General features: G+C 42.8%; 1 protein-coding gene across 2 annotated transcripts in view; it reads left to right on the top strand.

The window, feature by feature from the left end:
* Positions 1-24,434, top strand: part of ubr4 (ubiquitin protein ligase E3 component n-recognin 4) — a 266,230-nt gene that overhangs the window by 156,881 nt on the left and 84,915 nt on the right. For both annotated transcript variants that reach the window (XM_067970130.1, XM_067970129.1), the window contains 11 exons: positions 3,977-4,111; positions 6,298-6,419; positions 6,693-6,804; positions 8,753-8,883; positions 9,689-9,866; positions 10,614-10,718; positions 13,225-13,362; positions 14,880-15,048; positions 15,207-15,303; positions 21,542-21,649; positions 24,296-24,409. In XM_067970130.1, the coding sequence (XP_067826231.1) occupies positions 3,977-4,111; positions 6,298-6,419; positions 6,693-6,804; positions 8,753-8,883; positions 9,689-9,866; positions 10,614-10,718; positions 13,225-13,362; positions 14,880-15,048; positions 15,207-15,303; positions 21,542-21,649; positions 24,296-24,409 (1,409 nt within the window). The remainder of the gene's footprint in view (positions 1-3,976; positions 4,112-6,297; positions 6,420-6,692; positions 6,805-8,752; positions 8,884-9,688; positions 9,867-10,613; positions 10,719-13,224; positions 13,363-14,879; positions 15,049-15,206; positions 15,304-21,541; positions 21,650-24,295; positions 24,410-24,434) is intronic.

The following is a 24,434-nucleotide window of genomic DNA, read 5'->3' as shown; positions in this document are numbered from 1 at the left end:
CCATTTCCCTGTTCCCCATTATAAATTCTCCCGTTTCTGACTGTACGGGACCTACATTTGTCTTCACTAATCTTTTTCTTTTTACATACTTGTAGAAGCTTTTACAATCCACTTTTATGTTCCTTGCAAGTTTACTCTCATACTCTATTTTTCCCCTCTTAATCAATCTCTTGGTCCTTTTTTGCTGAATTCTAAACTGCTCCCAATCCTCAGGCTTGCTACTTTTTCTGGCAACTTTATATGACTCCTCTTTGTATCTAATACTATCCTTAATTTCTTTTGTTAGCCATGGTTGGGCCGCTTTTCCTTTTGTGTTTTTGCGCTAGAAAGGAATGTATAATTGTTGCAATTCATGCAATCGTTACTTAAATGTTAGCCATTGCCTATCCACCGTCATGCCTTTTAATGAAGCTTCCCAATCTATCATAGCCAACTCACTCCTCATACCTTCGTAGTTTCCTTTGTTTGGATTTAGGACCCTAGTTTTGGATTGGACTACTTCACTTTCCATCTGAATGAAGAATTCTATCATGTTATGGTCACTCTTCCCTAAAGGACCCCGCACAACAAGATTATTAATTAACCCTTCTCATTGCACAATACCCAATCTAGGATAGCCTGTTCCCTGGTTGGCTTCTCAGCATACTGGTCTAAAAAACCATCTTGTACACACTCCAGGAATTCATCCTCCACAGTATTATTGCTAATTTGGTTTGGCCAGTCTATATGCAGATTAAAATCACCCATGATTACTCTAGTACCCTTGTTACATGCATCTCTAATTTCCTGTTTGATCCCACCCCCTACATTGCTTCTGTTTGGAGGGCTATAGACAACTCCCACCAGTGTTTTCTGCCCCTTGGTGCTCCTTAACTCCACCCAGATTGATTCTACAGCTTGTTTTTCTGAGCTAATATCCTTTCTCACTATTGCTCTGATTTCATCCTTTACTAACAATGCTACCCCACCTCCTTTTCCTTTTTGCCTGTCCTTCCTAAATATCAAATACCCTTGGATATTCAGCTCCCAGCCTTGGTCACCCTGCAGCCATGTCTCTGTAATTGCTATTATATCATATCCGTTTACATCTATTTGCATTGTTAATTCGTCTACCTTATTACGAATGCTTCGTGCATTCAGATACAGTGCCTTTAGATTTGTCTTTTTAATACTTTTACACATCTTAACATTTTTTTGTACTATTGCCCTTTTTGTCTTATTACCATTTTTTCTTACTTGGACCCTATTTGTTGTCTTTTGTTTGTACACTCTGTCCCTTCCTGATACAATCTGGTTATCCTTACTCCAGTCACTTTCCTGCACTGCTTCTTTGTCTTTTCTCTTTAGCATTCTAGATTTCTCTCCACCGGGACCCTTCCCCCCACTTATTTAGTTTGAAGCCCTTTCTACCTCCCTAGTTATTCAATTTGCTAGAACACTAGTCCCAGCACAGTTCAGGTGTAGTTCGTCCCAACGGAACAGCCCTCTCTTTCCCCAGTACTGGTGCCAGTGCCCCATGAATCGAAACCCACTTCTCCCACACCAATCTTTGAGCCACGCATTCATCTCCCTGATCCTGTTGACCCTATGCCAATTTGCTCGTGGCTCAGGTAATAATCCAGAGATTGTTACCTTTGTGGTTCTGCTTTTAAATATAGTCCCAAGCTGCTGAAACACTCTCAGCAGAACCTTTTTCTTAGGTACCAACGACATAGGTAGGACTATGTGAACCACGACAACTAGATCCTCCCCCTCCCGCTCCAAGTTCTTCTCCAGCCCGGAGGAGATGTCTTTAACCCTGGCACCGGGTAGGCAACATAGCCTCGGGACTCAGACTCCTGGCTGCAGAGAACAGTGTCTATCCCCCTAAGTATACTGTTGCCTATTGCAACCACTTTCCTTTTCACTCCCCCTCCACTTGAATGGCTTCCTGTACCACCAGGACTTTTATAGGATCAGAAGCAGGCCATACAGCCCCTCGAGCCTGTTCCACCATTCTGTTCGATCATGGCTGAACTATACCTCAACTTCATTTACCTGCTTTTGATCCATATCCCTTGATACCCTTACCTAATAAAAATCTGTCGAACTCAGTCTTGATAATTTTAATTGACCCTCAGCGTCCTTTTGGGGGAGCCAGTTCCAAATTTCTACTGCCCTTTGTATGGAAAAAATTGCTTCCTGATTTCACTCTTGAATGGCCTAGCTCTAATTTTGAGATTATATCCCCTTGTTGTGGATTCCCCCACCAGGGAAATAGTTTCTCCGTATCTACCCTTAGAATCACTTTATCATTTTAAACACCTGGTTTAGATCACCTCACAACTGTCTAAACTCAAGGGAATACAAACCAAGTTTTTGCAACCTGTCCTCATAATTTAACCCTTTAAGCCCTGGTATTCTGGTGAATCTGCACTGCACCCTCTCCAAGGCCAATATATCTTTGCTGAGGTTCGGCGCCCAAAACGGAATGCAGGGGTCTGTCCACAGCTCTGTGCAACTGAAGCATCACTACCTCCCTTATTATTTCTAGCCCGCTTGTGATAAAGGCAAACATTCCATTAGCCTTTTTGTACTTTTAGAATCACAGAATCTTACAGTGCAGAAGAGGGCCATTGGGCATAGCCCTGCAAATTTCTCCTTTTCCAGTATTTATCCAATTCCCTTTTTTTAAAGTTGTTATTATTGAATCTGCTTTCACCACCCTTTCAGGCAGTGAATTCCAGATCATAACAACTCGCTGTATAAAAACATTTCTCCTCGTCTCCCCCCTGGCTTTTTTGCCTATTACCTTAAATCTGTGTCCTCTGGTTAACAACCCTCCTGCCAATGTAAACAGTTTCTCCTGATTTATTCTATCAAAACCCTTTTTAGATGAAGTTCTCCTGAAGAGATTGGAAGAAATATACACATCGCTGCTTCGTGCGGAAAGAATGTTTGTGGCCCTGCACAATGCTGTCGGAAGAGACAAGTGAATAGGTGTTCTGTCTGTTACTGGTGCGTGGGAAAGTGCCAGGGGATTGGTTAGTAGAAGAATGAACAAGGTATCCTTGAGGGAATAGTTCCTTTGGAAAGCAGGCGAGGAAGAGAAGATGTATTTTGTGTGGGATCATGTTATAGGCTGTGAAATGGTGAAAAGTGATCTAATGAATGTAAAGTCTTGTTTAGAAGATGAAGATAAGGGGGCATTATTGTGCAATATATTATGGGGGACGCGATCCAGGAATGACTTCGGCTTGCAGCCAGCGTTACCCATCTCATCAAACATCAGCAGGTCCAGTTGTGACCAATTCACAGTACGATTGTGATGCTTACACTGCACATCAGCTGATTTTTGAACTGGTCTGATTCCCAATGTGCAATATGGCCAGGATGTTTAAAGGAAACTCCAGATACTGAGCAGGTTATATTTAATACTCACTAGCTCTGATTGTTATTTCACCTCCAGTAAAACCATTTTCAAAATGAATGTTTTCCACTTATCCGACAGCATCCATTCACTGCTGTGGGGTAGACAGGAGCAGGATTGTGCAGTGTTTGCTGTTGGTAATAAGTTTTTAATCTTTACAAAGGTGCTGCCAGGTAGGTGGATAATGATTTGCCAGGTCTGAAATCTGTTCTTACTGTGTAGATAAACTAAAAACAAATTTGGCAAGTCAGCAGAGAAGTGTTCTGTATACTAATTAAAAGCTCTCCAGCATGTGGAGTCCAACCCATGGCACTTAAACCACCAGCAGCTTGCAGATAAGACCGAATGGAGCAACGCATCCTGTCAGATTTGCTGGGCAGTTAATGTGTCTACAATGCTAATACTAGTTCAGATCAAGACAGGTGACAAGGTTCCTTGTGACCATATTCATACAATGCCTGAATACACTTCCATTTAAATTGGGATGAGGCAGATACAGTGAAATAACAGATTTTAAACATGTCTTATTCTGCATAAAGCCAGTTACTGACTTTTTCCTTTCTCTAGAAGGAGCAGAAGAAAGAGATCATAGGAATGCAGAAGTCGAGGGCTGCAGTTTCATTATGCAGCTAGTCACTCATTTCTGGAGGCTCCACGCTTCCAAACCTAAGAATGTGTTCCTGGCTCCCGCCTGCCTGCCTGGTAAGACAAACTATAACACAATGACTGCACGTTTCAACCCTTTTATTTAGTGAATCCAAAAAGTAACACCATAACCATAGAACCATAGAAAAGATACAGCACAGAAGGGGGCCATTCGGCCCATCGTGTCCGCGCTGGCTCAAAGAACAACCAGGTGCCATTCTAATCCCACCTTCCAGCACCCGGTCCGTAGCCCTGCAGCTTACAGCACTTTAGGTGCGGGTCCAGGTACTTTTTAAAGTAGTTGAGGGTCTCTGCCTCTACCACCAATTCGGGCAGCGAATTCCATACACCCACCACCCTCTGGGTAAAAAAGTTTTTCCTCATGTCCCCTCCAATCCTTCTGCCAATCAGCTTAAATCAATGTCCTCTAGTTCTTGAACTCTCCGTTGGGGAAACAGGTACTTTGTGTCTACTCTATCTGGGCCCCTCATAATTTTGTACACTTCAATCAAGTCTCCCCTCAGCCTCCTCTGCTCCAAGGAAAACAACCCCAGCCTATCCCATCTCTCCTCGTAGCTGCAATTTTCAAGCCCAGGCACCATTCTTGTAAATCTTCTCTGCACTCCCTCCAGAGCAATTGCGTCCTTCCTGTAATGTGGTGACCAGAACTGAGCACAATACTCCAGCTGTGGCCTTACCAGTGTTTTATACAGTTCCATCATTACATCCCTGCTTTTGTATTCTATATTTTGGCTAATTATGGAGAGCACATACAAGGTCTCTCACTTCCTCTACCCCTCTCAATATATTCCCGTTTACTGCATATTTCCTTTTACTGTTTGCCCTCCCTAAGTGCATTACCTCACACTTCTCCGGGCTGAACTCCATTTGCCACTTTTCCGCCCACTCCACCAACCCATTGATATCTTCTTGGAGTCTACAGCTATCCTCTTCACTATCAACTACACGGCCAATTTTTGTGTCGTCTGCAAATTTGCCAATCATGCCCCCTACATGTAAGTCCAAATCATTAATATATACCACAAACAGCAAGGGACCCAACACTGAGCCCTGTGGCACACCACTGGAAACGGATTTCCATTCGCAAAGACATACATCGACTTTTACCCTTTGTTTCCTCTTACTGAGCCAATTTTGGATCCAATTCGCCACATTTCCCAGTATCCCATGGGCTTTTACCTTTCTGACCAGTCTGCCATGTGGGACCTTGTCAAATGCCTTACTAAAATGCATGTAGACAACATCCACTGCACTACCCTCATCAATCCTCCTTGTCACTTCCTCAAAGAATTTAATCAGATTTGTAAGGCATGACCTTCCCTGAACAAATCCATGCTGACTATCCCTGATTAAACCATGCTTTTCCAAGTGACAGTTTATCCTATCTCTCAGTATTGATTCTAATAGTTTGCCCACCACCGAGGTAAGACTGACCGGCCTGTAATTGTTCGGCCTTTCCCTCGTACCCTTTTTAAACAACAGTACTACCTCTGATGGTGGTTTTTTTGATGTTCATGTTCAGTCAATTTTGCAGCAACATTTTGTAAGCAATGAGCAGACTTTTTGGTACTAGGTTAAATAATAAGAGTAAGTGTGAATCTATTCAGTAGCGTTCTACTGTTGTGAAATGGTATTTGTTTGATGGTGTTGCTGGTAGTTATCTGTGTGATGGGGCAGTCACTCTTTGCCTGGCACTAGTCAGTGAGTTGTATCTCAATCAGTCTGAATTGTTTTCCCTCTGAATTTGTTTGGCCTTTCCCTTGTACCTTTTTAAACAATAGTTCACCAAAGACAAAATATAATGAATTAGAAGTCTAGGCACCAGTCACTCGTAAATTTTAAAACTGGAAACACAACTCCCACTGAATGCAGCTACCTTTGGTGAACGAAACATGCTTATTTCACAATGTCTAATAGCTTACGATACTAAATATGATTGTCACTGAGTCATAATATGTTCGTGACATCTTTGAAGATATCTTGAATACTTCCTCAAGAAAACAAATATTGAGATCAGCCTGTTTATAAAGTGGGCGAGCTACATATTAGCGAAATAGGAAAGTAACTTTTCATTTGCTCATGTCGGTAAACATCTACTGTATCCGTACAGCGCTGATTCCCCTGCTTTACTTGCATTGAAATACTTGTCAGGTACTGGGTGGTTTGCTTGATAGTAAACATTTTGTCGAAGCGTATTTCTGAGTCTTTATTCTCCTCTTCAGGCCTGACTCACATCGAGGCAACAGTGAATGCACTGATTGACATTATTCATGGATATTGTACCTGTGAGCTAGACTACATCAACGCTGCTGCAAAGGTTTATATGCAGATGCTGCTGTGTCCTGTAAGTACCCTGTTTAACGGAGGTAATGGTGGCTTTTTTGATGTTCGTGTTCAGTCAATTTTGCAGCAACATTTTGTAAGCAATGAGCAGTCTTTTTGGTACTGGGTTAAATAATAAGAGTAAGTGTGAATCTATTCAGTAGTGTTCTACTGTTGTGAAATGGTATTTGTTTGATGGTGTTGCTGGTAGTTATCTGTGTGATGGGGCAGTAACTCTTTGCCTGGCACTAGTCAGTGAGTTGTATCTCAATTGGTCTGAATTGTTTTCCCTCAGGACCAATCGGTGAGTTTTGCCTGTAAACAGGCGCTGATTCGTGTACTCAGACCACGGAGCAAGCGGAGACATGTCACACTGCCCTCCCCTCCCCGCAGCAACACTCCAATGGGTAAGATACAAGAGATCTGAACAGTGTCTAGCAGATGCATGCAGTAATTGCCTTGTAATGTCTAGTTACCAGGGCTGTTTATGTTCACAAAAACACTGGAAATATTCACATTTCTTTTTAAAAGCCTGCAATAGTGAATTAAGAAGCAAATGTAGCCACCTTCCTATTGTATTGTTTGAAGGACCAAAAAATAGATCCTTGTTATAATCAGATGTATTTTTCAATCTCTGTCTATTTTCCTGCCTGAAGAAAAGGCATTGGAGAATTAATTTTGCACAATTTGTTGCTGCATAAAACTCTTGAATCTACCACTGCAAATGCTGAGCAGGATTGTCAGTGTTTACATGCTGCACCAGGACACCAGTGTGGATCAGTGTGTATACACTGCATAAGTGCACCAGCGTGTGCCAATGAGTATACACTGCACCAGTGTGTGTCAGTGTGTATATTGGGCACCAGTGTGCGTTGGTGTGTATACACCGCACTAACGTGTGTCAGCTTGTATACGCTTCGCCAGGGCACCAGCATGTGTCAGTGTGCATACACCCCACCGGGGCACCAGCGTGTGTGTACTGCACCAGGGCACCAACGTGCGTCAGTGTGTATTTACTGCACCAGGGCACCAGCGTGCATCAGTGTGTATACACTGCTCCAGGACACCGCCTACACTGGGCTGTGAGGTTCTCCTGTCCTTGTGACTTTGTTTTGAGGTGTAAGACATCACTCTGGACTCGAGTCCATACTGGACGAACAGGAGCTTCAGAGCCATTGACCACAGAACATTGGTTTGGAGTGAGAATTGTTTTAGTGTAAGCGTTTGTCTCCATATGTTTTTGGATACAAAACTGGCTTAGTGGCAGAAGGCAGAGGGTGATGGTCGAAGGTTGTTTTCGTGACTGGAAGCCTGTGGCCAGTGGGGTACCACAGGGATCGGTGCTGGGTCCCTTGCTGTTTGTGGTCTACATTAACGACTTGGATATGAATGTAAAAGGTATGATCAGTAAGTTCGCTGATGATACAAAAATTGGTAGGGTGGTAAATAGCGAGGAGGATAGCCTCAGTCTGCAGGACGATATAGATGGGTTGGTCAGATGGGCGGAACAGTGGCAAATGGAATTTAACCCGGAAAAGTGCGAGGTGATGCACTTTGGAGGGACTAACAAGGCAAGGGAATACACAATGAATGGGAGGACCCTAGGCAAGACAGAGGGTCAGAGGGATCTTGGTGTGCAAGTTCACAGATCCCTGAAGGCGGCGGAACAGGTAGATAAGGTGGTAAAGAAGGCATATGGGATACTTGCCTTTATTAGCCGAGGCATAGAATATAAGAGCAAGGAGGTTATGATGGAGCTGTATAAAACACTGGTTAGGCCACAGCTGGAGTACTGTGTGCAGTTCTGGTCGCCGCACTACAGGAAGGATGTGATCGCTTTGGAGAGGGTGCAGAGGAGATTCACCAGGATGTTACCAGGGCTGGAGCGCTTCAGCTATGAAGAGAGACTGGGAAGATTGGGTTTGTTTTCCTTGGAGCAGAGGAGGCTGAGGGGGGACATGATTGAGGTGTACAAAATTATGAGGGGCACAGATAGGATGGATACTAAGGAGCTTTTTCCCTTCATTGAGGGTTCTATAACAAGGGGGCATAGATTCAAGGTAAAAGGCGGGAGGTTTAGAGGGGATTTGAGAAAGAACTTTTTCACCCAGAGGGTGGTTGGAGTCTGGAACTCACTGCCTGAAAGGGTTGTGGAGGCAGGAACCCTCACAACATTCAAGAAGCATTTGGATGAGCACTTGAAATGCCATAGCATACAAGGCTACGGACCAAATGCTGGAATATGGGATTAGATTAGACAGGGCTTGATGGCCGGCGTGGACACGATGGGCCGAAGGGCCTCTATCCGTGCTGTATAACTCTATGACTCTAACTCTATGACTCTATGTTGTGCAGGTGATAAAGATGACGATGATGATGATGATGCTGATGATAAAATGCAAGCATCGGGAATGGCAGGCAGTGAAAATATCCGTCAAGAAAGTCAGGAACAAAGTGAAGTGGATCACGGAGACTTTGAGATGGTGGTAAGCATCTTAAAAAGATCGATGGCGTCCTGTCCACTGAAGAAAGGACAAAAAGAACAGAACTAGTCATAGATAGTACATTGAGACTTATTCTGTGCTCCAGTCTCTCTCGTTGCAGCCCTGGGTACAGCCAAGAATTGCAGTAAATCTGCACAAAGGGCCAAATTGACATGAAAGTGGAACTGGAGATGACTGTGCAGCATTGTGGCACTCCATGCATGTAGTTTCTTGCCCATGGTTCTCTAGGTTTAAAGTTCCGGATATCAATACTACAACAACTTGCATTTATGTAACTCCTTTAACGTAGTAAAACATCCCAAGGTGCTTCACAGGATCGTAATCAGACAAAAATTGACACCGATTAGGACAGGTGACCAAAAGTTTGGTCAAAGGGGTAGGTTTTGAGGAGAGAGAGGCAGAGGGGTTTAGGGAGGGAATTCCAGTGCTTAAGGCCTAGGCAGCTGTTTAACCGTTTACTATGTTAAAGGTGCTATATAAATGCATGTCATTGTGGTTGTCTCCAAAATGAGACAACAAAAGTAAAATTGTAGGAAGAGCTGATGGAAAAAGAGTTCAGCGTTCTTTACACTTTACACAAGGAATATTCTCACTATAGCACAAGTTACTCCTAGTTGCACGGTGGTGGAAGTGGGCTAATGAGCCAAGTGGCCTCCCAACTGTAATATTTATTTTTTGAATATTTTTCACCAGTAATAGTTTTGATAAAGTTTGCATCTTATAAACCTCCCTCTGCTTTTCCAGTTTGCTTATGACCAGGATTATTTCTTCTTCCCTTCTTTCCCAGTCGGAATCGATGGTTTTGGAGTCGGCTGAAAATGTCACTAATGGGAACCCTTCCCCTTTGGAGGCACTGCTGGCAGGAGCAGAGGGCTTCCCGCCAATGCTGGACATCCCTCCAGATGCAGATGATGAGACGATGGTGGAACTGGCAATTGCACTTAGCCTGCAGCAGGATCAACAAGGTACAGCGCAATTGCTCTGATTCACCTGCAGAGTCTGGGCCATTATGGGTTGGGGAACAAATGGGGGACTTGGGATCTGTTTGTTCATTTTGGCCGACTTGCAAAGGACTGAACAGAATGAAGAAAGCATCCTAAACCCCATTCCAGAGAAATAAAAAGTTTTTTTTCAAAAAAAAGGTACAAATGCTAGAAATCTAACAAAAAGAAAACTGAGTAATGACCCTCCGGCCCAGCCACCTTCTTTAAAACCTGGAATCAAACTGGAAATACACAGTAAATCTGAGAAAGAGAACAGTCAGGTTAATATTTCAGGTGGTGACCCTTCGTCAGACGAGGCAGCCTGGATTTAGCACGTCACATTGGGTTGTTACTTGACTCATCTTGTTTAATCTCTGCATCAGCCAGACTGATTCTAAGTGAGCTCGTTGTCAGAATGATATTGAAGCCTGTGAAATCATACACTGCACTGACTGGGTGCAGCCACTCTGGATTTGATGGATGCTGTTGCAACTATTTTTGTAATTGAATATTTTATTGATTCTTGAAACAAATATTCAGGTTGCTATAAACCATGCAATGTGGCTCTGCTCATGTAAACAGACTCATCTTCTTTCTTGTGATGTCATGCTGATTGAATGCAGATTCCTGAATTAGATTTTCAGCCTCATTCTGTTCGTATGAAAGCATATTCTTCCTGGGATCTACAGTGTGAATAAGTTTCTGATGTTGAGTTTTTGCCCTTAACAGGTAGCAGCAGCAGTGCACTGGGCCTGCAGAGCCTGGGACTGTCTGGGCAAGCACCCAGCTCCTCCTCATTGGATGCAGGCACGCTGTCTGATACCACAGCCTCAGGTAACAATACTGGCTAAATCTGGTATAGATCTATAGAAAAAAAATGTTTGCATGAGCTTCTGATCTGGGTCTTCATGGCATCAATTGCTGTTGGACAGTAATCGTGTGTGTGTGTGAGAGATTCAGGGTGGGGTTTTAATCCTGGCCTGATGGTGGAGCAGTATGGTGCAGTGGAAACATGGTCACATTGTACTGAGAATGAAATAAATTGAAGCAATTTTTATAAATAACAACTGTAGTTCACTATAATTATAGTGTGTTAACAGATTTCTAAACTTAAAAATGTCTTGATACAATTAAAAATGCCCAGCTGTTCTGTTTCTTATACAGAGACATTTAGGAACATAGGAAGAGGAGGAGACCATCAGCCCCTTGAGCCTGTTGCGCCATTCAATTAGATCATGGCTGATCTGTATCTTGACTCCATCTGCCCGTCTTGGTTCTGTAACCCTTAATACCCTTACCTAACAAAAATCTATCAATCTCAGTTTTGAAATTTTCAATTGACCGCCAGCCTCAACAGCTTTTTGGGGGAGAGATTTCCACTAACCTTTGTGTGAAGAATTCTTTCTGACATCACCCCTGAACAGCCTAGCTCTTATTTTAAGGTTATGCCCCCTTGTTCTGGATGCCCCCACCAGAGGAAATAGTTTCTCTCTATCTACCCTATCGAATCCTTTAATCATCTTTAACACCTCAATTAGATCACCTCTTTAATCTTCTATAATCTAGGCAATACATGCCCAGTCTATGCAACATGTTCTCACAATTTAACCCTTTTAGCCCTGGTAGCATTCTGGTGCACCCCCTCCAAGACCAATATATCCTTTCTGAGGTGCAGTGTCCAGAACTCTGTGCAGTGCTCCAGATGCTCTGTACAGCTGTAACATAACTTCCACCTCTTTGTATTCTAGCCGCCTTAAGATAAAGGCCAACATTCCATGAGCCTTTTGAATTATTTTTTGTACCTGTCCATTAGTTTTTCCCACTCACTTAATCTATAAATTTCCTTTTGCTGGTTGATGTTAGTTCAGGTAGTTGAGCACTTGACTCCCAATAAAAAAGTCAAAAGGCAAGCCCCAGGGTCAGATTGCACTCTCTGCATATCTCAGGTGGAGTCCTGTCAATTTTCAGCCCTGCAGGTGAAGAGAATGATTCCCATTTGATTTGCCCCAATTGAATCAAATCTCACGTTGGTGAATGGCAAAGAGAGATTGATAGGTTTTGGAGACCTTCGTAGCCCAGATGAACCCACTTCTTGGCTGGAGGGTGATATGTGGCTGTGAATCCATAGTTTTAACCACTAACCCTGGAAGTGAATTCTACAGCCTCATAACTCTGTGTGTGAAGAAGTTTCTCCTGCCCTTTCTTCTAAATCTCTTACGTTTAATTTTGTATCTCTGACCCCTTGTTCTAGACCCTCAACCACTGGGAACAATCTGTTTCTATCTAGCTGTCCCATCCTTTCATCATTTTAAACACTTCTGTCATATTGATCTTTAATCTGTCTTCTAATGAAAAATATCCAATTTTTCAAGTCTTTCTTTGAATAAATAATTCCTCATACCAGGCAGCATCCTCGTGAATCAGCATTGCACCCTCTCTAAAGCCTCAATATCCTTCCTATAGAGTGGTGCCCAATACAGCACACAGTTCTCAAACTGAGATCTTATTAAGGTTGATATTATTACCTCATTGTTACCTCTTGGCTTTTATATTCTATACCTCTTGTGATAAAACCTAGAATTCCATTAGCTTTTTAAGGCCTTATTAACCTGCCTTTAATGTGCTGTGAACCTGTCCCCTCAAAACCCTCTGCTCTTCCACAGCATCAAGCTGACTTCCTTTCACAGTATAATCACTGCTGTTAATTATATAATTACAAGCTGGATTCCTCAACCCCCAGTTAACACATTATAGCAATAAACTAAATGAACCAGCTTTTAGAAACTGACCTCTATTTTAATAACTTCTTACATTTCTTCAAAACCGAGTTTAAATCCAGAGTTGGATCACACCACTGACGTCCACTTTGTAAGTGGCCTCTAATATAGGAAGCTGAATGGAAGTAAAGTACTTAAATATGTTGAACGAACAGTCTGTGACAACAGAAAGTGTCACTTTCCCAGAAGAGTCGAACAATATCAGTAGTCACCAAGCACCCCGCACCCCTCTCTCCCCATCCTCAGTCCAAGTTTCTTTTCCCTTTTCAACTAGTCATTTAATATTGGCACAGGTATTGAACAGACAGGAGGCTTCTGTTTAATGTGGCAGTGCTCCACAAACCATTGAAGTCTTGTATTTAGGCTTTGTCTTTTTTTCTTTCTGTGGGCCTTCTGTCTATGTGAGGAAGTTTTGTGTGAACCTTTCTGTACTTATAATGTGCTACTTCTCAGTTATTGCAATATTGAAAAGCTGTTGAAGATAGTGCCAAGCCTATGGCTGTGCTTGTGCTCACAGTTTGTAAATGTGTTTTTACTTGTAACAGCCGTTGCTCTGCTTTTAGCTCCAGCCTCTGATGATGAAGGGAGCACAGCGGCAACAGATGGATCGACATTACGAACATCACCAGCAGAGCACGGTGGCAGTGTGGGGTCAGAGAGCGGGGGCAGCGCTGTAGACTCTGTGGCTGGAGAGCACAGTGGTAAGAAATTGGCCTAAACACAGTGAGATGTTCGAGTTTAAAAATAAAAAGGGTGGAATATGGGATCACCATCTTAAGGCCAAGTTTAAAACTTTGGATTTTTGTAGATGATCACTCTAAGGAATTCCCTGTGTGGCAGTACATATAATTCTTTTTTCTGCAAACCAAGCATTAGCTGCTTTTTATCCATGTAGATATAAGAATATTTTGAGGATTGGGGATCAGTAAGTCTCCAGTGCACAGGTGCTTTAGACCCTCCCCAGCCAGTTTAGCCCCCCGCTGCTTCACCGTACCTCCTGTCCTGTTATTTTAGGGACCAACCCTGTTGTTGAGATAGCAGTTCACTCCACCCAACTTCAACTGGGATAGGACCTTAAAAATAAGTTAAATACATTTCTGATTAACTCTCAGTTCATAGTGTTGGACTGGAAAAATAGGCTTGAGAACAGAAATCCAAAACCTCCAACCTCCCCTCACCTAACCTGATATACATACATACATACATATTAAAGAATGATTAGCCACTCCTATCCTCACATACATAAGTTGTTAAATCGCACATGTAGCATTTAGGTAGCAGCAAAGCATGATGGGATACTTGACCATTATGGTAGCAGTTTGTAACTCACACTGTAAAAGCTGACAAAGGCAGGTTTGTTGGATTTATGGCCACCACCTCGCTTATCTCCAGAACACATTAAGGAATGTTTACCCAAGGCCGAGGCTGACGTCGTTTATCCTAACCAGCTTACATCGGATGATTAAGGGAGGTCACCCCAGCACAAAAGGGAGTAAGGGATGAGCTGATCAGGACTTTGTGAAGACCCCATTGCAGTCTCAATGTCTGGGACTTATGTGTTTACTGATAAGGGTCCTCCTCAGGAATGTGAGATGTTTAATGTCATGGGACGACCCAAGGTAGCCCCTGACAAGTGAGTGGCAGACTATACCACCCAATGAAACCCAATGTAGTTACGTAAACATGTACCCTCACCTTTCACAGCGGGTGGGTGTTGCTTATTGAAAGGTATAAACGTGCTTATAGTGCTGATGTTCCTTTGAGAGTTAGGTGCGAGATTGAGGAAGCTTACCACTCTCCCTTTGTGCACAAAGCTTTCTAATAAACTTTAACTTGGTCAGCCTTTCCGTCTCCGTCTGGTTTTGCTCCAAAAATTCGAGTCTAACAATAGTAAGAAGTTATTGATTTAAGATTAGGTAAGCAATGAATTAAAATTTGATGCAATTTACATAGTTTTTAATGGGAAATTATAAAATAGTTAAGTGATTTACTGGACACAAAATGGATAATCATGCAGTGGTCAGTGCATGTGCATAGTAACCCTGTAGTAGAGTATGTGCAAATGTGTATGCAAGTGTGGTGTACATATATGTATGAGAGTGCATGTGTATATGTGTTTATGTACGTATATATGAATATATGTGTGTGTATATATATATATGTATGTATGTAGAAAGACACAAAGGCACAGTTTAACTGGTTTTTTATCTATATGTAGTGTCTGGGCGCAGTAGTGCATATGGAGATACAACAGCCGAGGGACATCCGACAGGACCGGGCAGTGTCAGCTCCAGCACGGGAGCCATTAGTACCACCACGGGGCAGCAAGAAGGTGAAGGGTCAGAAGGAGAAGCTGAAACGGAAGGTGACCTACATACAAGCAACAGGTAAGAAGAAATATTAATCTCAGTTTTAAAGTGATTTTCAACTTCAGATCAAAGTGGAGTGAAGCAGTTGATGGCGAGTTAGATTTCCTCTGACCATAACCAGCAGTTAATTGAAAGGTTGATTTAAAAGACTGGTAATCCCTCTCCTCCTCACACAGGCTCCATGTGGTGCGTCTGATGCTGCTCGAGAGACTTTTACAGCATCTGCCACAGCTCCGTCACGTTGGAGGAGTTCGAGCCATCCCCTACATGCAGGTGAGAATAGCCTGTCCCAGTATGCTCTTCCTGACTTATTTTACATTTTTGAGGGTGACACATACGAACATACGAATCAAGAGCAGGAATAGGCCATTCGGCCCCTCGAGCCTGCTCTGCCATTTGATAAGATCATGGCTGATCTGATTGCGACCTCAACCCTACTTTCCCGTCTACCTACTATAACCTTTGACTCCCTTGTTAATCAGGAATCTTTCCAACTCAGGCTTAAAAATATTCAATGACCCTGCCTCCACCGCTCTCTGGGGAAGGGAGTTCCACAGACTCACACCCTCTGAGAGAAAAAAATTCTCCTCATCTCCGTCTTGAATGGGAGATCCCTTATTTTTAAACTGTGGCCCCTAGTTCTAGTCTCTCCCACATCCTCTCAGCATCTGCCCCCTCAGGCTATTATATGTTTCAATAAGATCACCTCTCATTCATCTAACCTCCAGTGTATACGGGCCCAACTTGTCCAACCTTTCCTCATAAGATAACCCCTCATCCCAGGAATGAGTCGAGTGAATCTTCTCCGAACTGCCTCCAAAGCAATTACATCCTTTCTTAAATAAGGAGACCAAAACTGCACATAGTATAGAAACACAGAAAATAGGAGCAGGAGTAGGCCCTTCGAGCCTGCTCTGCCATTCGGTATGATCCTGGCTGATCCTCTTATCTCAATACCAAATTCTGCCATGTATTTGCCCACTCACTCAACTTGTCTAAATCACCTTGAAGCCTCTTTGCAACCTCCTCACAACTCACAATCCCACCTAGTTTTGTGTCATCAGCAAACTTGGAAATATTACATTTGGTTCCCTCATCCAAATCATTGATATATATTGTGAATAACTGGGGCCCAAACACTGATCCCTGCGGGACCCCACTAGTCACTGCCTGCCACCCGGAAAAAGACCCATTTATTCCTACTCTCTGTTTCCTGTCTGTTAAGCAATTTTCAATCCATGCCAGTAGATTACCCCTAATCGCATGTGCTTTAATTTTGCACACTAACCTCTTGTGTGGGACCTTATCAAAAGCCTTCTGAAAATCCAAATACACCACATCCACTGATTCTCCATTATCTATTCTACCAGTTACATTCTCAAAAAAACTCCAGTAGGTTTGTCAAACAATATTTCCCTTTCTTAAGTCCATGTTGACTTTGTCTAATCCTGTTGATATTTTCTAAGTGTCCTGTTATCACATCCTTTATAATAGATTCTAGCATTTTCCCTACTACTGATGTTAAGCTAACCAGTCTGTAGTTCCCTGTTTTCTCTCTCCCTCCTTTTTTAAATAGTGGGGTTACATTTGCCACCCCCCAATCTGCAGGAACTGTTCAATAATCTATAGAATTTTGGAAGGTGTCAACCAATGCATCCACTATTTCCATGGCTACCTCTTTTAGTCCTCTGGGATGCAGATTATCAGGCCCTGGGGATTTATCGTCTTTCAGTCCCATTAATTTCTCCAGCACTTTTTTCACTAATACTAATTTCCTTTAATTCCTCCTTCTCACTGGACCCTTGGTGCTAGCACTTCTGGGAAGTTATTTGTGTCCTCTTCCATGAAGACAGAACCAAAGTATTTGTTTAATTCCTTGTTCCCCATTATAAATTCTCCCGTTTTTGACTGAAAGGACCTACATTTGTCTTCACTAATCTTTTTCTTTTTACATACTTGTAGAAGCTTTTACAATCCACTTTTATGTTCCTTGCAAGTTTACTCTCAAACTCTATTTTTCCCCTCTTAATCGATCTCTTGGTCCTTTTTTGCTGAATTCTAAACTGTTCCCAATCCTCAGGCTTGCTACTTTTTCTGGTAACTTTATATGACTCCTTATATCTAACACTATCCTTAATTTCTTTTGTTAGCCATGGTTGGGCCGCATTTCCTTTTGTGTTTTTGCGCCAGAAAGGAATGTATAATTGCTGCAATTCATGCATTCGTTCCTTAAACGTTGGCCATTGCCTATCCACCATCATGCCTTTTAATGACGCTTCCCAATCTATCATAGCCAACTCACTCCTAATACCTTCGTAGTTTCCTTTGTTTAGATTTAGGACCCTAGTTTTGTATTTTAGATGTGGTCTCACCAATGCCCTGTACAACTGTAGCAAAACATCTCTACTTTTATATTCCATTCCCCTTGCAATAAATGACAACATTCCATTTGCCTTCCTAATCAATTGCTGTACCTGCATACTAACTTTTTGTGATTCATGTACTAGGATGCCCAGATCCCTCTACCTCAGAGTTCTGTAATGTCTTTCCATTTAAATAATATACTGCTTTTCTATTCCTCCTGCCAAAGTGGACAAGTTCACATTTTCCCATATTATATTCCATCTGCCAAATTATTGCCCACTCACTTAACCTATCTATATCCCTTTGCAGACTCCTTATGTCCTCTTCACAACTTACTTTCCTACCTACCTATCTTTGTGTCATCAGCAAATTTAGCAACCATACATTCGGTCCCTTCATCCAAGTCATTGATACAGATTGTAAATCGTTGAGGCCCAAGCACTGATCCCTGTGGCACTCCACTCGTTACACCTTGCCAACTTGAAGATGACCCATTTATGCCTACTCTCTGTTTCCTGTTAGTTAACCAATCCTTTATCCATGCTAATATGTTACCCCCTACACCATGAGCTCTTATTTTGTGAAGTAGCCTTTGATGTGACACCTTGTCAAAAGCCTTCTGGATATCCAAATACACCACATCCACAGGATCCCCTTTATCCACATTGCTTGTTACTTCCTCAAAGAACTCTAATAAATTAGTCAAACATGGTTTCCCTTTCACAAAGCCGTGTTGACTCTGCCTGATTGCATTGAGATTTTCTAAGTGCCCTGCTCTAACCTCCTTAATAATAGATTCCAGCATTTTCCATATGACATGTTAAGCTAACTGGCCTGTAGTTTCCTGCTTTGTGTCTCCCTCCTTTCTTGAATAGAGGAGTTACATTCGCTATTTTCCAATCTGATGGGACCCTTCCAGAATCTAGGGAATTTTGGAAAATTAATACCAATGTATCTACTGTCTCTGCAGCCACTTCTTTTAAGACCCTAGGATGAAGTCCGTCAGGACCTGGGGACTTGTCAGCTTTTAGTTCTGATTTTTTTAAGAACCCTTTCCCTGGTGATTGTAAATGTTTTAAGTTCCTCCCTCCCACCTCTTGATTCACAATTATTTCTGGCATGTTATTTGTATCCCCTACAGTGAAGACGGACGCAAAACATATGTTCAGTTAATTCGCCATTTCCTTATTCTCCATTCTTAATTCCCCAGACACTCTCTAGAGAACCAACGCTCATTTTACTTACTATTTTCCTTTTTTTAATACCTGTAGAAACTCTTAATATCTGTTTATATTTCTAGCTAGCTTTCTCTCGTACTCTAATTTCTCCCTCCTTATTATTCTTTTAGTCATTCTTTGTTCTTTTTTATATTCTGTCCAATCTTCTGACCTGCCGCTAATCTTCACGGAATTGTATGCTTTTTCTTTCAATTTGATGCTATTTTTAACTTCCTTAGTTGGCCACTGATGGTATGTCCTTCCCCTAGAGCCTTTCCTTCTCACTGGAATGTATCTTTGCTGAGTGTTATGAAATATCTCATTAAATGTCTGCCACTGCATCTCTACTAACATATCCCTTAACCTAAGTTCCCAGTTCACTTTAGCCAGCTCTGTCTTCATGCCCTCATAATTGCCCTTATTTAAGTTTAAAACACTTGTCTTAGACTTACTCTTCTCTCCCTCAAACTGAATGTGAAATTCTATCATATTGTGATCACTGCTACCTGGAGGCTCCTTTACAATTAGGTCATTAATTAATCCTGTCTCATTACACATTACCAGATCTGAAATAGCCAGCTCTCTGGTTGGCTCTAGAATGTGCTGCTTGAAGAAACTGTCCCGAAAGCACTCTAAGAACTCACCTTCCAGGCTACCTTTGCCAATCAGATTCGTCCAATCTATATGTAGATTAAAATCACCCATGACTATCGCTGTTCCTTTCTCACAAGCCCCCATTGTTTTTTCCTCTATACCCTGTCTTACAGTGTAGTTACTGTTAGGGGGCCTATAAACTACTCTCACAAGTGACTTCTTGCCTTTACTATTTCCTATCTCTACCCAAACTGATTCTACATCTTGGTCTTTAGAACTAAGGTCATTTCTCTGTTATACTCATGTCATCCTTTCACTTCCATCTTCACTGTAGAGGATACAAATAACATGCCAGAAATAATTGTGAATCAAGAGGTGGGAGGGAGGAACTTAACATTTACAATCACCAGGGAAAGGGTTCTTAAAAAAATCAGAACTAAAAGCTGCCAAGTCCCCAGGTCCTGACGGACTTCATCCTAGGGTCTTAAAAGAAGTGGCTACACCTCCACCTTTTCCTAGTTTCCTGGCCTTCCGAAATGTCAGGTACCCTTGAATATTCAGGTTCCAGCCTTTGTCATCTTGCAGCCATGTCTCTGTAATGGCTATCAGATCATACGTATTTATTTCTGTTTGAGCTGTCAGTTCATCTATTTTGTTACGAACGTTACGCGCAGTCAGATACAAAGCCTTTAGTGCTGTCTTTTTACTATTTTTGCAACCTCTAGCCTTATCTGCTGGCGCACTCTTAAATTTGCATGCTCTGTCCCTTCCTGCCACTCTCTGATTATCATTTTCCTTACTGCTATCTTGCTGTCTAGCTTGTTGTCGTTCTTTAATTTATCACATCTTCCCTTATTTGATCCCTCACCCCCCACTATTTAGTTTAAAGCCTTCTCTACCGCCCTAGTTATATGATTCACCAGAACACTGGCCCCAGCACGGTTCAGATGAATACAAAATTGAAAGTTGTGTATTAGTTGGGGGCAAGAAATTGGCCTATTTGGTCCATTGGAGATAACAAATAGTGAATGTGATGTTTGAATATAAAAACAGAGAGGTATTGCTGCAGTTATATAAGGTATTGGTGAGACCGCACCTGGAATACTGCATACAGTTTTGGTGTCCATACTTAAGAAAAGACATACTTGCTCTCGAGGCAGTACAAAGAAGGTTCACTCGGTTAATCCCGGGGATGAGGGGGCGGACATATGAGGAGAGGTTGAGTAGATTGGGACTCTACTCATTGGAGTTCAGAAGAATGAGAGGCGATCTTATTGAAACATATAAGATTGTGAAGGTGCTTGATCGGGTGGATGCGGTAAGGATGTTCCCAAGGATGGGTGAAACTAGAACTAGGGGGCATAATCTTAGAATAAGGGGCTGCTCTTTCAAAACTGAGATGAGGAGAAACTTCTTCACTCAGAGGGTAGTAGGTCTGTGGAATTTGTTGCCCCTGGAAGCTGTGGAAGCTACATCATTAAATAAATTTAAAACGGAAATCGACAGTTTCCTAGAAGTAAAGGGAATTAGGGGTTATGGGGAGCGGGCAGGAAATTGGACATGAATTTAGATTTGAGGTTAGGATCAGATCAGCCATGATCTTATTGAATGGCGGAGCAGGCTCGAGGGGCCGATTGGCCTACTCCTGCTCCTATTTCTTATGTTCTTATGTTTGTCATTTGGAGAAATTACAGGGATATTAGGAATCAGGAATGGGGAAAATGCCACTTGGTTCGTGTTCAAGAATTGTCTGTGTTTTCACCTCCCTCCTTGGCACCTAGCCAATAAGGGGACAGGGATTCACTAAGCTTGCTGATGCAATTTGAACTTATAATCTTTTCTGTCCCGTTGTGGTCAGTGATTTTGTGATCTGCTACCCTCCTCTGCTTCTTTTGGCCCTTAACCCCTTAAACTATAGTATACCTATCCCTGTAGCACACAATGCAGTACCTGCACATGACCCAGATAGTGCCATGCTAAAACACTGCAAAAAAAAAAAGCAACACTTAAAATACAACTAACTGCTTTGGTTGAGTAGGTCAGGATTTGATCTCCATAGAGTTTAGGACGTTCAGGGAATGCTTGGTTGTTTTGATGGATCATCCAGTACACTTTGAAATCTTGGATCCTTTTAGAAGTATCAAAACTTAGCCTACACTTCTGCAGGGAGAAGGAGTAAAGAGTAAAATTAGATGATTAACTATCATGGAGGAAATAGGGCATACAAAGAATTGGTGACCAGATTTTGTGTTGATCAATTTGGAAATGTCTTGAATCTGTACACGAGCTTTCTGTGTTACTGATGTTTTCTGTGTATATTTGCTTTTATCCAACAGGTAATCCTAATGCTGACTGCTGACCTGGATGGAGAAGATGAAAAGGATAAAGGAGCCTTGGACAACCTGCTGTCTCAGCTCATTGCTGAGCTAGGCATGGACAAGAAGGTAGTGGCCTCTCAGCAGCCAATGCTTAGGCATTTTGCACCATTTAAAAGTGCATTTTCTTCTCTCTATATTGTTTGAATAACAACGTGACAGCTCCTAGGCTCGTGCTGCTGCTGTTCTTAAGTCCCCACAAGGAGACATTTAAGAGTAATTTGGACACTTGACCTTCAATAATAATTTTCCCCCCTCCCCCACATCCAGATTGGGAGCTTGCAAATGAGAGTTGGCACAGACATGCGTCCTACAGATTGATACCATTGAATTTGTAGATTTTTAAATGTGTACAATTAAACCTAATATTACAAATGTGCACTGTTACCTCTGGAATCCCCCAAGGATCTATCCTTGGCCCCCTCCTATTTCTCATCCACCTTCTCGAGGGCAATTAGGGATGGGCAATAAATGCCGGCCTTGCCAGCGACGCCCACATCCCGTGAACGAATATAAAAAAAACACACTGCCCCTCAGCGACATCATCTGAAAACATATAACATCAGATTCCACATGTACGCTGACAACATCCAGCTCTACTCACAACCACCTCCCTCGACCTCTCCGCTGTCTCTTATTTGTCACGTTGCTTGTCCGACATCCAGTGCTGGATGAGCAAAAATTTTCTCCATCTAAATATTGGGAAGACCGAAGCCACTGTCTTTGGTCCCCGCCGCAAACTCCGTTCCCTAGCCACCGACTCCATCCTTCTCCCTGGCCGTTGTCTGAGGCTGAACCAGACCATTCGCAACCTTTGGCGTCCTTTTTGACCCTGAGATGAACTTCCAACCATATATCCGCTCCATCACCAAGACTGCCTACTTTCCACCCTTGCTTTAGCTCATCTGCTGCTGAAGCCCTCATCCATGCCTTTGTTATCTCTAGACTGGACTATCCCAATGCTCTTCTGGCTGGCCTCCCATCTTCCACCCTCCATCCTCCATAAATTTAAGCTCATCCAAAACTCTGCTGCCCATATTCTAACGCGCATCAAGTCCCGTTCTCCCATCACCCCTGTGCTCGCTGACCTACATTGACTCCCGGTCCAGGAATGCCTCAATTTTAAAATTCTCATCCATGGCCTTGCCCCACCTTATCTTTGTAACCTCCTCCAGCCCTACAACCCTCCGAGATCTCTGCGTTCCTGCTTCTTGCGCATCCCCAATTTTAATCGCTCCACCATTGGCAGCCGTTCCTTCAGCTGCCTAGGCCCTAGGCTCTGGAATTCCCTCCATAAACCCCTCTGCCTCTCAACCTCTCTCCTCCTTTCAGACGCTCCTTAAAATCTACCTCTTTGACCAAGCTTTTGGTCACCTGTTCTAATACCTCCTTATGTGGCTCGGTGTCAAATTTCGTTTGATAACGCTTCTGTGAAGCGCCTTGGGACTATGTTTTACTATGTTAAAGGCACTATATAAATGCAAGAAGTTGTTGTTGTTATTGTATGTTAGTAACGCTGAATATAATTGTTCTTGGAAATTAACAAAACAGCAGAACCATCAAATATTCTCTGAACAAAAATGCTGCTGTGGTCTGTAGAGGACAAATTACACTGAATGCTGCTACATACAGTGTGTACTTGAGACACAGCACCCCGGGGGCACAGACATACTTGCTCTCGAGGCAGTACAAAGAAGGTTCACTCGGTTAATCCCGGGGATGAGGGGGCGGACATATGAGGAGAGGTTGAGTAGATTGGAACTCTACTCATTGGAGTTCAGAAGAATGAGAGGCGATCTTATTGAAACATATAAGATTGTGAAGGGGCTTGATCGGGTGGATGCGGTGAGGGTGGGTGAAACTAGAACGAGGGGGCATAATCTTAGAATAAGGGGCTGCTCTTTCAAAACTGAGATGAGGGGAAACTTCTAGGTCTGTCGAATTTGCTGCCCCAGGAAGCTGTGGAAGCTACATCATCAAATACATTTAAAACAGAAATCGACAGTTTCCTAGAAGTAAAGGGAATTAGGGGTTACGGGGAGCGGGCAGGAAATTGGACATGAATTTAGATTTGAGGTTAGGATCAGATCAGCCATGATCTTATTGAATGGCGGAGCAGGCTCGAGGGGCCGATTGGCCTACTCCTGCTCCTATTTCTTATGGGGTTTGGGGGGAGGGACGCCCACGACGACATCCTTCTTCATATGGTAGCCTATAGTGGTTATGATACTGGACCAGCATCCCAGGGGTCATTTGTTGAAATCACAGCAGGGCAAGTTGTGAAATTGAATTCAACAAAATTGACAATTTCTGGATTGGCACCAGAAAATAACCATGAAAGCTCATGGATTGTCCTAAAAACCCAACTGGTTCGCTGATGTCCTTCAGGGAATGGAGGCTCCCACCCCTACCCGGTCTGGCCTACACGTAACTCCAGTCCCACACTATGTGGTTGACTCTTGGTGCCCTCCAAAGTGGCCTAGCAAAGCATCCAGTTGTAAACAAATGCTGCAAAGAAAACGAGCACCATTGTGGGAGCACCATCACCACAAGGACCGCTGTGGTTAAAGGAGAAGACCCATCACCACCACTTTGGGACAACTGGGGTTGGGCAGTAAACGCAGCCTTGCCAGCAACGCCGATATCCCGAGAACAAATAAAATTCTGATGCTCAGAATCTCTCTTACTGAATTTAATGTCTGTTGTTTTGCTCAGGATGTTTCCAAGAAGAATGATCGCAGCCCATTGAATGAAGTGCACCTGGTGATAATGAGACTTCTCAGTGTTTTTATGTCCCGAACCAAATCAGGATCAAAATCTGTCTCTGAGGTAAGTCACTGCTATGTGCTGTGTG

This window comes from Heptranchias perlo, chromosome 32, assembly GCF_035084215.1.
Source record: "Heptranchias perlo isolate sHepPer1 chromosome 32, sHepPer1.hap1, whole genome shotgun sequence".
NCBI lineage: Eukaryota > Metazoa > Chordata > Chondrichthyes > Hexanchiformes > Hexanchidae > Heptranchias > Heptranchias perlo.
This window is presented reverse-complemented; position numbering and strand designations above follow the sequence as displayed.